This window comes from Peromyscus leucopus, chromosome 4 (genome assembly GCF_004664715.2).
Source record: "Peromyscus leucopus breed LL Stock chromosome 4, UCI_PerLeu_2.1, whole genome shotgun sequence".
NCBI lineage: Eukaryota > Metazoa > Chordata > Mammalia > Rodentia > Cricetidae > Peromyscus > Peromyscus leucopus.
The window spans coordinates 127,617,606-127,634,321 of record NC_051066.1 but is presented as its reverse complement, the minus strand read 5'-3'; the positions used below and the strand labels follow the sequence as shown (position 1 = coordinate 127,634,321).

General features: G+C 52.6%; 1 protein-coding gene and 1 long non-coding RNA gene across 2 annotated transcripts in view; one reads left to right on the top strand and one right to left on the bottom strand.

Annotated features, from left to right (window-relative positions):
• The window catches only part of Angpt4 (angiopoietin 4), a 37,280-nt gene extending 21,514 nt beyond the window's left edge, over window positions 1–15,766 (bottom strand). Inside the window, exon 1 of the mRNA XM_028887453.1 lies at window positions 15,308–15,766. Within this exon, the coding sequence (XP_028743286.1) occupies window positions 15,308–15,631 (324 nt within the window). The 5' untranslated portion in view covers window positions 15,632–15,766. The remainder of the gene's footprint in view (window positions 1–15,307) is intronic.
• Window positions 2,447–5,257, top strand: LOC119087902. Its single transcript, XR_005091421.1, has 2 exons — window positions 2,447–3,581; window positions 4,232–5,257. It is a non-coding gene; the product is annotated as an uncharacterized LOC119087902 (long non-coding RNA).
• Window positions 15,767–16,716: the final 950 nt, after the last annotated feature.

Below are 16,716 nucleotides of genomic sequence, written 5' to 3'. Positions count from 1 at the left end.
CGCTGTCTGCCAAGCAGAGAAGAAGTCACAGCATCCAAGAGCCCTGGACCCCTTGAGCTGGCTTTCTTTCTTTGGCCATGGCGTTGGTCTGCTGAGAAGCCAAGATCAAGTCGGAGAGGTGAACAGTGAGTCCTCAGGCTGAGGCACTCCGTCACTGCTCCTGGCTGCACACACTGCCTGGGTCCCTCCTCTGTCTCTCAGGCCAGAACTCAAGCTTCCTTAAGATCCACTGGGGCCACTCAAAGGGGCCCTTGGAAGGTCAGGGCTCTCAGGGAGGGATGGGGATCTTGACTGGGGGTCACGTTCACTCAGGCTGATTCTTCCTTCATTTCCCCCTTCTCTGTCCACCCTGCCTTGTCCCTCCTCTGTCCACTCATCCCATCCTGCCATGAGCACTTCGGAAGTTGCACGCTCCACTGCCAGCCAAGTCCCGGTGGTACATTGGGAAAGCGCTGGAAATGCGGGAGTGTGGCCCACGGGTCAACCTCACCTGGGAGCTGGTTAGAAACATGGGTTTCCAGACCTGGGCCAACACTGCTGAATGTGGAACCATTGGGGAGGCAGCTGTGTGTTCTTTCATAAGCCTCCAGCTAAAACTGAGACTTTGAAGTGGAGCACACAAGGAAGAAGGGTGGGCCAGCGTGGAGCTTCTCCAGGCCTCTACCCTCACCTTCCTTCCTCCTCCGCATCGTCACGGGTCCTAACCCTTTCTTGCAGCACGTGGAGGATGTGTGCTCACAGATCCATCTAAACACTAGGGCCCCACCTCTTCTAGCTGCCTCCTGCTTTCTCTATCCCCAGAGCGTTGGTCCTTGCCTTCTATCTTGTTTGAGACAGGGTCTCTTGCTCACCCCTGCTGATTTAACTGTCCTGAGAGCTTCTAGGGGAATTCTCCTGTCTCACTCTCCCATCTTGTAGGAGTGCTGGAATTATGGACATGTGCTTCCTGCATCTTGCTTTCCATGGGTTCTGTGGACCCAAACACAGATCCTCACGCCTGTGTGACCAGGGCTCTATCCATTGGGTTGTCTCTCCAGTCCTGTCCATGATCTTCTAATTCACCTTGTCATGATTTCCGTGACCCCTTATTTCATACTGGAACTATCACCAGCATAGCTGACACCCAAATACACCCTCCTTTTACAACCGAGCCACTGCCGAATCCTGCCTCTCCTGGTCTCTTTGCCTTCTTTTTCCTTCTTTCCCTAGGCTGGGGGGTCCTCAATAGGGGACCGGAGGGTCTGTGAAGAGATTTCAGCAGTCCATGACATTCAGTGAGTGCAAGATGACATTGGATTTGGATTTGTGATTGCAATTAGGCATTTCCATCAACTTTAGTTCAGGTCACAAAGAAGATCTGGCCCAGCAGGCCCCGTGACACCATGGCAGAGAGAAATTCTGTATGCCTACATCCTTAGCAGGCTGTCTACAGAATCTTTTTTCCCCCCTCACTCAGTGTGACTATGGAATTCTAGGAGTTACCAACCCACCACTGGATGAGGCAATGACTTCACTGTCAATTTGGTCTTTAATATTGGATTATGGCCACAGTATTAGTAGATGCTCTTCCAAGGGCCTTGACTTTAGTTTTTCTTGTGTGTTTGTGTGGCCTTTTGAGACAGGGTCTTGCTCCATAATCCAGTGCTTGGGAGTCTGATCTTGAGCCCACAGCAACCCTCCAGCTTTAGCCCCTGAGTGCTGGGGTCATGGGCATGTGCCATCATACCTAGTTGGTTGTATATGTTTCTAAGAAAATCATAGGCTTTCTCTGGGGCCAGAAGCTGAAGGGCTCAGTGCTCCAGAGACCCTGGGGTGCCACCTGTGTGCTTCAACACTCCTGGGGCTTTCACAGCTCATGGCTTATCCTTTCCTATGAGGAATTCTTCCTGAACACCTCTCCATAGCTCCACAGGTTTCAGACAAGCATCTCTAAACTGGATATGGTGAAGCACTGTAATTGAAAGCTTTCCTCTGTCCCGCCTGGTCACGCGGCTGCTTTTAAAATAATCACTCAGAGGCTTATATTAGTTACAAACTGTTTGGTCTATTTGCTCAGGCTTATTACTAGCTAGCTTTTACATTTAAATTAACCCATTCCTATTTATCTATGTATCACCACGTGGCCCATGGCTTACTGGTTCTTTCACATCTTGCTTTTCAGGCAGTTAGAATTGTCTGCCCTGACTCCACCCTTATTCATCTCCTTCTTCAGTTTGAATGTCCTGCCTAACCTATTCTGCCTCACCATTGGCCAAACAGCTTTATTTATCAACCAATGAAAGCAACACATATTCACAGCATACAGAAAGATATTCCACAGCAAAGCATACCTATAATTCCAGCACTTGGAGGTAGACAAGAGGATGAGAAACTTAAGGGTATCCTCAGCTACCTAGTGAATTCAGGGCCAGCCTGGGCTACCTTGAGGCCCTGTCTTTTGAGACCCTGTCTCAAAAACAAATGAGTAGAGAAATAAGGAAACAGCCAAACAACTAGCTTTCCCAGCACCCAGCACAGGCCTCTGAGTCCCACCTCTCTCCATGTCCGGGGACCTCTCAGCCTGCTCCCATTTTGATCATGTCAGTGAATGGCCCCACCCAATCCCGAAGCCCCAAACCCAGACCTTAATCTTGACTTGTTTTCTGTTCACCCCACACATCCTGCTATTAAGTCTGTCTGCTGAGATCCCAGTAAGAACTTCCAGTCTGTTCGCCTCCTCCCTCTGCTCCCCAGGGACACTACTAAGTGCCTGGCTGGGGCCACCAGTGCCTGGGGTGCACAGAACACTGCCAGCTCTGCCCTAGACTCTTCAGCTCAGCATGCGCCTTCTGGAACCTGAGTCAGATGCAGACTCCAGGGCCCCAAGCTTCTACTGAGACAGTCAGCAGCAAGTTCATTTCTGAGTAGAGAACTTTCTAGACACCTCTCCACACTCAGAGCCAAAACCGCTTCTTCGACCCATGGTAGGCTCCAAGTTATAATCCACATACAGGAAACCCCAGGTTCCACAAGGCCTCCTTCATGTCTGCAGAGCCAGACTGAGGACTCGGGGTGACTTAGGGCCCTCCTGAGTGATTAGGGCTCCCTAAAAGCAGACTCACTGATTTTCCCCAGTGGGCCTGTGACTGTAAGTAGCTGGGCGGGGCATAAGCCATCCACAGCTGGATCCTGTTATCCAGTCCACTAGCCCACCCACTGGCCTGGGCCTTTGGCAGATAATCCCAGCCAGATGGCCTGGTTCAGCCAGGCAGTGGTTCTGGATACCAACACCAATCCAGATAGGTAGCTGGGGCTGGCTGCAGGCTGAGGCACCAGCCAGTGGGCGTGGAAAGGAATACTCTTGAGAACCTGACCCAGGCAGCGTTCTGCTTTCTTCAGGGCATTACTGCCCTTTAGGATCGGACCATCGGCACCTTTTCTAGCACCTTGGAGCAGCAAATCCTCATACCTGAGAGCATCCCCTCTGCCCATGCACACTCCTCCACCTTCAAGTTCCAACTCTGCTGCATCCCGGTCTGTGGGCCCTGACAGCGTTTTGCATGCTCCTGGGCCTCGTTTTCCAAATATGCTCTATGGAGGCAGTAAGTACAATTCTCTTTTGTGAAGAGGGTGTGTGGAAAGGGCAGAGGAGAGGAGAACAAGCCTCTCAGTAGGCAGAGACTAAGGAAGAAAGGAAGGGTCCTCCATGCAGACCTGGGTGTGTGGCCTCGGTGGCTGAGCAGGTCCAAATGAGCCTGTTTTATTGCTGTGTTATCTATATAAATGGGTCTTAACTGGCAAGTAGTTGAATAGCTGAGCCCCAGTCACCCCGTGGGCTCCGCTCCACCAAGAGAAGGAACAAATGAGTCCTTAGTGTGCCCAGCCATAGTGACCAGTTTCCAAAATGAAAAACACAGACTCAGTGTCTGCAAATGTGGGATTCCACCAAAGGGACATTTTAGCAAGTCATAATCTACATTCACCAGGCCTTGAGTGGGAGTGTGTGACTGCAAAGGGACATGAGAACTTTTAGGGATGCTGGCAATACCCTAGACCATGAGATGGCAGTAGATGGATTTTCCTATATGTGGATTATGCCTCAATAAAAAAGAACCCCGCCAACACAAAGTTCTAGAAAGTGTCCTATATAAATATGTATTATAATTTGAACTGTTTTTCTTACATCAAGGTGGGACCTTGAGTCTCAGGCACACATCCACTCAGGAGTTTTTGTTGAACTCTTTCTTGCTAGGTACCGGCCCTGCCCTTGGTATAGGGCGTTGGGATGAGCAAAATCGACAAATATTCTGATTCCAAGGCTCCTGCTAGACAGAGGAGTAGGCCTGTAGTAGTGACGTGCACCATGAACAAAACCAGGATGAACGTTCAAGGCAAGCTGGCCAGGGTCATCGGGCTGAGAGGATGGGATCCCAGCACTTGGAGGGAAGCCAGGAGGGAGGGGTATCAGGTGGAAGAAAAGCAAGGACGAAGGCCCCGAGGTAGATGGGAGTGTGTGGGTGGGGTTTGACAATCGAGATTGGCGACAGCAATAGACTCCATGTGTCTTTCAGGGGGAAAGGCGCATGAGGCTCAGGGTTCAGAAAGGCATCTGTTAGTAGAGAGGGGGTCATGCCTTGGATCAATGATGGCCATCCTCAGCCTGTGGCTGGGTGGCCTCAGACAAGTGTCTCCACCTCCCTGGGACACATCATTGAAACAGTGACAACCACAGCTTCTACCTCCGGGGTTGCTGGGAGCACTGATGGTGGGGTACACAGCTCGGCGCGGTTGTGTAACCAGCAGGTGACAAACCCCAGTGCCTGTGTGTTACAGGTCCCCTCATGGCGATGCTGGCTGACAGCATGGCTGAGTCCTATCACTGCTGTTTTAGAGAGGTGTTCCGGACGCATGTGAGTGAACACAGCCATGGTCAAACACCATCAACAGTGTGGACTCGCTCCTGTCACGGTGAAGGTCCACTCCTGTCACGGCGCGGCCCTACTCTTGGGGAAGGAAGATACCATGAGCCACAGTGACCAGCCCCTGGGGAGGAGTAACAACGGGGAGCAGCATCTTCTATTTGTGCTACACATCTCATCTATGTTTGCATTTTAAAAGTATACCGAAAGGCCAGACGGCTCAGTGGCGAAGGAGCTTGCAGCCAAGCCTGAGGACCTGACGGTGATCCCAGGAGCCCACATGGTAGAAGAGAACCACCTCCTGCAAGCTACCCTCTGATCTCCACACACATACCCTAAAATAAAGAAGTGTTGAAAGTGTAATGAGGACGAATACAGGTGTAATTAATGTATTTAGCAGCTAGCATATATGCCAGATAGTCTCCTGGTTCTTTGAGACGGAGTCTTACTCTGTAGCCCAGGCTGGCCTCAGACATGTGATCCTCCTGCCTCTGCCTCCTGAGTACTGGGATCACAGGGGTGCACCACCATGCTTGACACCACCAGGTATTCATTTTTTCCTCAAAGATTTATTTTATTTCTAAGTCTGTGTGTGTGTGTGTGTGTGTGTGTGTGTGTGTGTGTGTGTGTGTGTGAATGAGTGCAAGGGCCCACAGAGGCCAGAGGCATTGGATCCCTGTGAGATGGAGTTCTAGGCAGTTGTGGACTGCCTGATATGGGTTCTGGGACTTGAACTCAGGTCCTTTTGGAGATCACCATGTCTGTTGGTCCTCTGAGGCATCTCTCCAGCCCCTCCACGAGCTATTCTTCATCGATGTCTCTGGGCCCCCAAAGAATCTCTTAGTGGAATTCAGGGAGTCTGCAGACTTGGTTTTAAAAAATGACCTCTCCCCCACCAATAATCTCTTGCCAAAGTGAGCTTTTCCAATGTGAGTGGAAATAGGCCAGGAGCGACAAGAGTGGTGGCCACTGTGCTCTGTCATCAGCAGAAATGACGGATATACTCACATGTCACACATCTGTGGGCATTACAATGTCGGTGTGCCCCCAGCTCCCAGTGATGGAAGGGTCGTGAGTCCCTCCCTAGATCATCGTGTGCCTGTGGACATTGTGTCCAGAATGGAGTTGCTCTGTGCTAGGTCCCGCTAGTCCAAGGAGAAAGAGAGAAGCAGGACTGGGCTGTACCAGACAGAGATATGTTTGTAGGAACTCACAAGGCAATTTGTTTCCTTTGTTCTGAAACATTTTATGTTGTGTGTGTGTATGTGCCTGAGTGTGGAGGCCACAGGTTAACTCAGATGTTTCTCCTCAGGTACTTTTCTTTTCCTCTTTCTCTCCCTCCCTCCCTCCCTCCCTCCCTCCCTCCCACTCCCCATGTCCAGCTTTTAAATGTGGTTCCTCAAGTCTTACAACAAAGCACTGTACAGCCCATTTTCCAGCTATCCTCCAGCCCTGCACATTCAATTTTTTTCCTTTTTAAAATTTTTATTTATTTTTATTTTTTAGTGCTGGGGGAGGAGGGGGACCTGGGCCTTATGACAGGAGGTGAGCACGTTGCTACTGGTGTGCTCCCTCAGCCACTACATGCTGAACTATTTAAAAGCCACATGCAGCCAGAAACTATAGCAAGAACTGTACTCTGGAGCTAACGGCCAAGTGTGGTCCAGACCTCTGAGAATTGGGGGGTGGGGGGGTCAGAGCTTCAGCGGCTCCTTGTGTGTGTGTGTGTGTGTGTGTGTGTGTGTGTGTGTGTGTGTGTGTTTCAGTTTCAATTCACATGTCTGTAATTTTAACTCTTTAATACGCTTTTTTAAAGTCAGGGTCTCATGTAGCTCAGGCTGGCCTTGAACACCCAATTCATCTTGTTTCTACCTCCCAAGTGCTAGGATTACAGATGTGCTCCACATTAGGCTACACTTTTAACCTTTTTTTGAAGGCAGATATAAACACATGGTTCAAACTCCCAAGGAGCCAAGAGGAAGAGTGTGAACACTAAGTCCCCCATCCCTGTCCAGCTGCAATCCCTCTTGCTGTGGCCACTGGGAGAGAGGTCCCAGTAGCCTTCCACGTTTACCCGCCCTGCTCTCCGCTTACTCAGTACTTCCTTCCCGACGGGAATGGCTGAGTTACAGGAATGCTCTGCCAGGCCATGCGCTGCAAGACCCTGTGGGCCAGAGCTGCTGGGTGGGACGGAGGGAAAGGGACACTTCACTCTGGGATCTGGTCAAAGCTTTAGCTTCCCGCCTCCCCTGAGAGCCGACAGACAATTCCAGTACAGTGAACGCTGGTTGCCAACACACAGACAGTATTGTCTCGATATCAAGATGTTTTCAAATAAGAAAGTCAAAATAGCGGTGAGTCACGCTTAAGGTCTAAGCACATGAGACCTTTCTCCTCCCCCACTGTAAACCTGCAATTTGCTAGGAATCTCACAAGAAATGCCGTTTACAGTCAAAGGAATGTCTTAAGCCCCTTTCAACTCCTGTGACCCATGGTTTTGTTAGATTGTTTGCCATCCAAAGAACCCCAAGAACTACCCTGTAACCCCACTTATTTAAAAAGAAGGGAAAGAAAGTTTCTTAGAGACCTTTTGAGATGTCACCCCAGAGCCATCAAAATAAAAAACATGGTTTCTGCTGAGGCACTTGCTCGAGACCGTAAGTATCCACATTTGAGCGCGCCATCTCCTTCCCTACAGGTCTCTCTTTCTGCTGACCTCATGCTCAAAGTCTCTTTTTAAGTAAAAATCCAACTGTGCTTCAGACGGGCTCATCCTGAATCCTTTCCTGCAACAAAGTCAAGAATCTGAGCTTCCTCTGAGTAGAGAGAGGGCTTTTAAAAATGCTCAGACGGGAGTCTCTGGCCTCCGCCTGCCCTGCTTGTGACGTCACCTGTAGTGATGTCACCTGTAGTGACATCACCTTGCTTCCAGCACCCTCCTTCCTCCCAGCTCAGCTCCTGCAAGGCTCTTAGCTAGCCTGGTCCCCTGCATCCCAGAGGGAAAGTGTGACCGGCCCTACTTGGCAAACGAGTAAACTGAAGCTGGGAGTTAAACTCTCCAAAGCCAGCGAACGAGGCTTTTACTAGGCTGGCACAACTGTTTCTGCAGGCCTGGCCTGAGTCATCAGCAGCTGAGGCAGACCCTGAAGATGGCACACTGGAGAAGAGCACGTGTGTGTGTGTGTGTGTGTGTGTGTGTGTGTGTGTGTGTGTGTGGTACCACACAGGGCCATGGAGGAGGCTGACGTGACTGTATGTGGCAGAGGATGTACAGCTCATGGACAGGTTCTTTGGGTCCAACTGCTTGCCTTTCCTTCCTTGAGGAGACGGAAGAGGGTATGCATCCCATCCCCTCTTCAGACTCAGAATAGCTTCTTATGCTGGAAGGAGGAGGCAGAGGCAGGAGCATGATGGCCTTGGTGAGGCTTTGTCTTTTTAGCTGGATGCTTTCTCTCCCTGTCTTTTTTATGCACTTGAACCATTTCAGCAAACATTGAAAGTGCCCAAAAGAATGCAAGGAAACCAAGCTGGAGCCGAGGAGGAAGACCAGGGAGGCTTTATGAGTCTATATCAAGCTGAGCAAATGGACAAGAATGCTGGCAAGGAGCAGCCTATGCCAGGCTGATGGACATTGCTGGCCCCTCTCCCCATCCTCTCCCTCAGAGATCAAGTCATATCTCTGTAGAGCTTTCTGAGGGAGGTGCCCACAGCTGCTCAGAAACGATCTTCCTTCACCCCTGCATGGTGGTCCTTCCTGCTGTGTGCTATAGCCCAGTGGAGGCTGGGTTGGAGTCAGGAGTAGGGGTCCACCAGGCTCTGCTGGCCTAAGTTCCTGAGGGATGTGGCTGTACTTCCAGCTTTAAGGGTCCCTAGGTATCTCTTTATCCTGAGACCCCATCAAATATTTTCAGGTTTCACTTTACTTTGTCTTTACTGGACAAATTTATTATAAACCCCACTTCGCAGATGAGCAAATTGAGGCTCAGGGAGTTTTTTTGTTTTTTTGTTTGTTTGTTTGTTTTTTAAAAAGGGTTCTGTGTAAGAGGAGAGACCTGAGCTGACCTGGGTACCTGACTCCAATGTCAATTCCCTGCCTTCTCCAGGCTCCAAGGTGATGTTTCCTGGGAGACATGCCCTGCCTGTGGATCAATCTTTTTGATCTCAACACTTCAGTGCCCCCTCCTGTGACAGAAAACAGAACCAGAGAGGCCAAGCTATTGCCAAGACAGGAGGCAAGCACACAGCTGGGGGTCAGTCACAAGCCATCCTGTGGCCGAGGCAAGGATGGAGTGTTACAGTTGGGACCCCCAGGCATAGGTCTGACTCCCTGGATTTCAAGCCTTCACATCTATGAGAAATTGGCCTTGGCTTAAAGCATGGCTCTCATCTGATCTTACGTTTCCTGCCATGTGATCTTGGACGGGCCATCCCATCGCCTGGTTCCTCAGTTTCTTCATCATTGACAATCTCATCTCCCAGGGCCACTGTTAGAATGAAATGCTAAAATCTATACAAAGTACCCAGCGCAACTGTGTGGTACATAGAAAGTGCCCAGGAAATGTCAACCTTAATTTCTCCTGTCCTTATCTTTTGGTTATGCTGGGAGGCAGAGAGTGAGATGATTTCTACTTCCTAGAGAAGCCAAATATAGGTGATTTCCCCCAGGGTCCCACAGCCAGCCAATGCACCCTTAGGACGTGCTCCTCATCACAACTTCAGCTGCTTCGGGCCCTGGGTAGCCCTTAAGGCCAACACAGATATATTCCAGGGCTACGCCGAGGCTGAGATTGAGGTGACCGAATGTCTCAGAGGAAGTACAGCTCATGGGCACGTCTGGGGCTTGCATTTCCTGCTCTCGGGAGATGAGGAGGATATACATCCTAGCCTGAGCACTCTAGGCACTGGAAGAGAGGGAGCTAGACACACGTGGCCCTGGCCCACAGGCTGACTGGCCAAGCCACACGAACAAATAAACCTGTCCCTCTGGGGCAGGACGGGCCTTAGGCAGCCGCTGTTCTTGCCTCCAGTTGAATATCAGCCAATTGCTCATCCCCAGGCCAGGACTTCTGGAGCAGCAGTTTTTAAGCCCTTCTTGGAAGAATCATCCTGTTCCTCTGAGAGGCAGGGGCCATTTGCTCCACCCCATCCCCCGCATCGACTGCCCAGAAAGCCAGCGGAGAGGTTAGGAAATCAACCCCAAGCTATTTCATTCGGCAACCAAGATTTATTTCTTGTGGCAACTGAGATTTATTTTTTGTTTGCATAACCGAAGGCTGAAAATGCCAAGAATTTACAGGCAGCCTGGGGAGGCCAGGGCTGCTGGGAGCCCCTGTCAGCCTGGGAGGGTCTCGAGTGGGGCCAGGACCCCACACTAGGTTCCTGCTGAATGCCCTGCTGACCCTTGGCCGGTAGGCCAGGCCACTGGGTTGAGGGGGCCCAGATCATCTATTTGCCGCCAGGAGCCTGCACATCAGTGGAGCCCGACTCCTCCTTCTGTGGCTGTGGACAGAGGATCTGAGCCAAGCTGCTCGGCTGAGGGTGGGCACCAGCCTTGGGGGCCTGGGTCCAAGGTCTCCAGATTGGACACCCAGAGAGAGAGGAGCAGGAGAGATGGCTTTGGGGGCTTTGGGGGAGCATCTGAAGGAGACAGGAAGAGACAGAGGAGGAGAGAGAAGCACAAGATGACAGAGAGTAAGACAGAGAGAGAGACAGAGAGACACAAAGAGAGACAGAGACAGAGACACAGAGAGAGATACAGAGAGAGAGACAAAGACAGAGACACAGAGACAAAGACAGAGCAAGAGAAACAGATTCAGAGATAGAAACAAAGAGAAAAAGAGAAACAGACACAAGGAGAGACACACAGCAGACAGACAGACAGACAGACAGAAAGATAAAAATGGGAGAGGAGACAGAGCCTGGGGCAGTGGGCGGACCCCAGAACCCTAAAGCAGCGCTTACACAAAACAGGTAAGGAAGCGCAGAGCCTGAGTTCAGTGGGTGGTGTCTACTCTTTCCCTGTGGCCCTAGAGACTGGGGACGGTATGCTGCTCTCAGGCAGTGGACACAGGCTAGGGTCCAGCCCTGGGGTCCAGACTGAGTGTTCCTCCTTCATAGACAGAGAAATGTGGGGACAAGGAGAGGTCAAGGATGACACTCTATGGCTGAAAGACCTGAGACCAGTAAATACCGTCTGTGAACTCCAGTAAGGAGAGGTAGATCTGTGGACTGGCGGCTGTGGCCAGGCTGGGGCTCAGGTGAGGAGTAGCCACCTCTGTTGTCCTGCTTTATAGCTGCTGTCCCAAGTAAAGGTCCCTGGGCACCAGGGAGGTCTGTGGCTAACCACATGGCTCAGTAGGAAGCATTTCCATTCACTGTCCATGCCTGTCCCTCATCCCTCCTGGCCACACAGTTCACCCAGGTGGAGGCACGGAGCAGAAATGAGCACTGATTACAGCCCACGACAGGCACTGTGGGCCATGAGCCACAGAGCAGAAGCTGCTAGGAGCGGGGGTGGGGTGGGGGGGGTGAGTAGGGTAAAGAAAGGCAGAGGAGGGGTGCAGGGAGGAAGAGCGAGAGGTGAGGCTGGGGCTAACGTGAGTGTGGGTGGCAGGACCCCAGCAACCACACAATGGGGACATGGTGACTTACAGGCTCCCTCTAGTATCGCCCTCCAGCTCCCAGCTTCCAGTCAGGAGAAGGAAGGCATGTGCAGCTGAAGGGAGAACCATTGCCCACTTCTGCCTCAGTTTCCCCATAGGTGAACTGAAGGAACAGGCAGGGAGCTAAAGACGTGTAGGTAGGTGCTGGAGCTCGCAACAGAGAGGGCCCCCCCCCCCCCGCAGCTTCAGGAGAAGGACCTCAGGCGGAGAGCTTGGGCAGGCTTAGCTGTGCTGTTGTGGTGAAGCGTGATCAGGGAATGTTTTCAAACTCTTTGAAAAAAAAAAAAGTCAAAGAGGAGACTTTGAGTTTTGGTGGCTCCAAGGCATGCCAGGTAGAGACAGGAGCCTAAAGAGAGTACCAGCTGTCACAGAAGGCACAGCATCCCTGCCTGGGATGAGAAGCAAGTTCAAGGGGTATGAGCGTGTATTGGACAATGTGTGTGTGTGTGTGTGTGTGTGTGTGTGTGTGTGTGTGTGTGTGTGTGTGCATGTGTCTATTCAAAGGAGCCAGAGGAATCTCAATTGGGGACAATGAAAGACTTAAACCTTTAGGACTCACATCTGTTTGCAGAGGAACCCTAGATCAAACGACCTGGACTCACTGAGAAGCCAGTGAGCAGAGGATGTCCTGGGCATTGTCTGGCTAAATTTTACTAGAGGAGGGCAATGCTGTTACTTAGTGAGGCCTGGGGAGGCAAGGCCTCTTTTCTCAGTCATGAAGGGAAGGTACAGTTGGAGCTTCAGGGTCAAAGTTCTCCCCTCTGGGCTCTGCTGCTACCCAAGGAGGTGACATTCAATCCAAGTGACTTCCGGGTGTGTGTAGGTCCATAGTCTGATGTGTAGAGGGCTTTACAGGTGCTGGGTGATCAGGCATGAATGCTGAGGGATGCGAAAGGAAGTGCTCAACCCACGAGGCCCCTTACCCAGAAGATGGCAAGACTGCCCACCAGAGACTGGCCCAGGTTGGGAACCTGTTGAGAATACGGCTGGGGTGGGTGACATTCCTTGCCCCAAGAGATATCTCACCGCCCTTTGTCCCATGTGAATAAGAGGGACCATGACTGAGTTCAGAGTTGGGGTGACTCACGTATGGACTGTGCAGAGGGCCTACAAACCCATCAACCCACCGGCCCTGCGCCTGGTGAGCTTCACGCCACTGGGACACAGCAAAGAGGATGCCTGAGAGTCTCACAGTGTCCCCAGCGCCGCCTGACCTATGTAAGAGAGGAAACCAGCTTGTTCAACCACAACCACGTGACTAATCAGTGCCTTCTGGCCCACCAATGTGAGGTCAGGCTGGAGGACTCTCCCAACATTCCTCAGCCCCACAGGACTCCCTGGGTTAACAGCCTAGGCGGATGACACCCAAGAAGGATCCCGTACCATAGAAAGAGTTGGGCCAAGAGACTCGTCTCAAAGACCATCAAGGCAAATTCTTCTACTGACTCAGCTGTTTCCCAGACACCAGGACTGGGGGATTCAAGGGACAAGAGGGTGGGACTTGGGGTGGAGAGCTAGCAGGAAGTAAAGGCAGTGCCCAAAGGAGAGAGAGCAAGTCCTGGGCAAGTGAGCACAGAGAAGCCAACAGCTGGTACAGGTGGGGCCGTGACGGATGGACTGGGTACTTGAAGAGTGCTTCCGGGCAGACCCAAGAGGATGTTGCTGGCTGCCTGCACTGTACTGAAGCCTAGGAAGATGAGCTGAGTTGTGGTCCTAGGATCTGGGACCTGGGAGGCAGTCTGGGCTATAGCTATTGCTGCTCCCAACGCCTCCATCTTCCTGACATGGGGGGATGCTTGGGGATGATTAAATGCTGAGGAGTAGACCAACAGAGAGGGGAAAGTTCCTAGGGACGTGAGGGGGGGGTGAGGAGGTTGAGGGGCCCTGTCCCCTCTGAGCCTGAGGAAGATCTGGGGACCGCGAGGCATAGGACGATCCCCATATTTTCTACTGTTCATTATAGCCCGGGATACATCTGGTGAGAGGTGGATGGAGAGGGGAAGGCTTGACTCAGACATGTCATAGGACTCGGGGACAGCTGCCTACAGAACCAGGCTCCATGTAGCCCGGAGCAGTCAGTGTGGGAAGCTGAGAAAGCCTTCCAGGGGGACGCGGACACAGGATGGGGGTGGCCTAGAAGTGCGGAGGGGCAGGAGGGAAGAAGCAGCAGCTGGGATGCAGCAGGGACAGGAGGCTACATGGGTGGTGGGAGTGGGGGTGTAAAAGCATGTGGGGGACAGGGTTTCAATGCATGTAGTAGAGTCTGCTCACTACAGGGAGATCATCCAGGGGTGTGTTAGATAAATATGGGCTCATGTGTGTAAAGACCAAATGTGTATGTTCTGTGGGAGAGCAAACCTTTCCTACCAACTGAGTGTATGATTTGAGAAGTACCTTTATCTATTGGCAAGATGGCTCAGCAGATAAAGGTACTCGCTGACATGCCTGATGACCCAAGTTTGAACTCTGGGACCCAAATGGTGGAAGGTGGAAACTTCTGGAAGCTATCCCTTGACCTCCACACATGTGGCATGTGCATGCCAACACACATGTACAGACAGATAAATAAGTTAATAAATGTAATAAGAATTTAAAAAAACTCCAACCGTTTGGAAACCACCGGGGGGAGAGGGGCATTCTGGGATGGCCATTATCGTCCTTGGCTCATTGTCTGCCAGGCATGACTGCTGTCTACCTTGTTTTAAACCTCCATGGATTGGTTCAGTCCCTTCCCCACCTGGCTCTAGGTCTCCTTCTCTTTTCTTGGTAGGTGACTCCTCCTTAGGGACTCTGGCTGGCCACATCCTGGACCCACAGGACGGGATCTGCCCTCAGGCTCCTAGCCCAGCTTGTCTTCTTTAACCCTGTACCCAGTGCATAAACTGGGCATAAACTGTGTCGAGAGGATGGCCAGAGACCCTTCTGGCCCTGGCATTGGGTCCAGACTGCAGTGGTGTACTTACCTTTTGGTCTTGGCCATCTGACTGCCAGTTTATCGGGGAGCCCCAGAATAAATCAGAATCAGATAGCCACCCTGCAGGACTCCAGACCCTCATGCATGGAGCCTGCAGTATCCATGGAGACCTCACACTTGGACATTCTACCCCATGTGCTCAGCCTGTTCACAACGCTGTGGTAGCCAAGTCACTGAGAAGCCAAAGTCCCAAGGGCCTCTGTGGCCTGCTCATCCCTCCATGAATGCCTTGTGCCCGCCCCCAACTTATGTGCTCCTGTGCCCTCACCTCTGCTAGGATGCCCTCCGGGTGCCCACTGCTCTCTTAACTTCCTCAGAGATTCTGCCAGGATCTGACCTGGGAAGCCAGCCTGCGCCTTCTTCCTGTCTCTGCCCCCATAATGTGTCACTGCCCCACACAGCAGACAACTTTTTTTTGGCACCCTTTCCCCAGCCCATTAGATAAGAATGTATTGTTCTGTTCCTGTGGGGATGCCCGACACTTAGAATGGTCCTGACTCATGGTCAGCGTTCAGCAAATTCCTCTTAGATGAATGAATGAACATCTGTGAGAAGCCTGGCTTCCTGGCCAAATGATGCTCACTCAGCCTTGCCTATAAGGCCTGATAACCATCCTCATCGCCGGCCCTCTCTGACCCCACCTCCCAGAGGCTCGCTACAACACAGAGCCCCGCCCCTCCGTCCTGTGATGAACATCTCTGGGCTGACGCTCTACCTGGTGATAGCACAGTCCCCTAGCCACCCCCTAGCCCATCACATGATCCCAGCTGTACCTTCAGCAGCCACTGGGTGTTATTCTCTAGTATCTTCTCCAGCTGGCTCACACGCTGGGCCCGCTGGGCTCGCAAGTCTGCCAGGGGCAGCCTGGAGGCAGGCAAGTCCCTCTGGAGGCTGTTGGAGCCCCCAAAAGCCTCAGGTACCACGGGCCCCAGCTGGCAGATATCAGGCTCCGGCAGTACAAAGGTGTAGCTGCACTGGCCGTGCTGGACCCGGTGAATCTGGCGGCGCCCACTGGGTGCTGGCCCTCTCTGCTGGGCTGCAGCCATGGTGGCCAGCAGGAGGAGGCCACCTCGCAGCATGGCAGGTTGGCAGAGCATCTGGGAACAAGTGGTGGTGAGGTGATCTCGTCAGAGGTACCGGGGTGGGTACCCACCTACAGCCAGCCCAGATGTGCTGAGCAGCTGGGGCCTGTGAAGACAGACTATGGCTGCAGAGTCCTACCGTGGTAAGTCCTGAGGGCCAGCTCCTCTGGGCTATTTATACTCGGGGCAGCCACAGCTGCTGGCTTCCCCTGTGAGGCCTCGCCTCCTGCTCCCACCCTCCCACCCCCAGGCACCTCTGTCCTCTCTGTCCCTTCCTGCCTCTTCCTTCTGCCTCCGAGGCTTTGATTGTGCTGTGGGCCTGTCCTCCCTGGCCAGGCTCGAGGCCACCCTTACACACACACACACACACACACACACACACACACACACACACACACGCACACACGCACGTATGCACGAATGCATGCACGCACGCGCTGGACCACAGCTCATGCAAGGCTCCCTCCCAAATGGGAAGCCTCTGAACCTTCTTCGTCTCCTCTCCCCAGCTTTCTCTTCTCCTCCACCCCCACCCCTGTCCCCCAAAGGCTGGTTCTCAAGTTTCGGCCCCTCCACCTTCCCCCTCTGGTTCCAAGTTAGGCTTGGAACACAGGCAGTGACCCCCAGAGCAGCCTGGGGAGGGAGGGAGCAAGGCGAGGGGGGGGGGAGAAGCAGCCTGGAGACAGAAAGCCTTCCAAGGCTGGAGGAGAGTCCTGTGGGTGCCCAGCACAGTTGGCTCCTGGCCTCTCCTCTCCCTTGGGGCCTGGGGCGGGGGCACTCTGCCCTGTGGTGGCTCTGGCTTCGTGGTGGCGCCGGGAATCAGAAGTCTCCTGGGTAGGCTGTCCCAGGACTTCCTGTTCTGGGTGGTAAGTCTTGGGCTGGGGAGTATCCTGGCCAGTACCCCTAGAATCAGAGGTGGCTGGCCCTAAATCTCACACTCCTGCTGCAAACACAGAGCAGAGCCCAGCTCTTGTTTGAGGAATGCTGGATGAAGTCCTGGCTCGGCAACTGGAGGAATTTTCAGTTTGCTGTTCAAAATCTAGCTCTACCGGTTCCCAGCTGTGTGGCTGTCACCAAGTCGGTTCAGCTCTGTGCCTTGG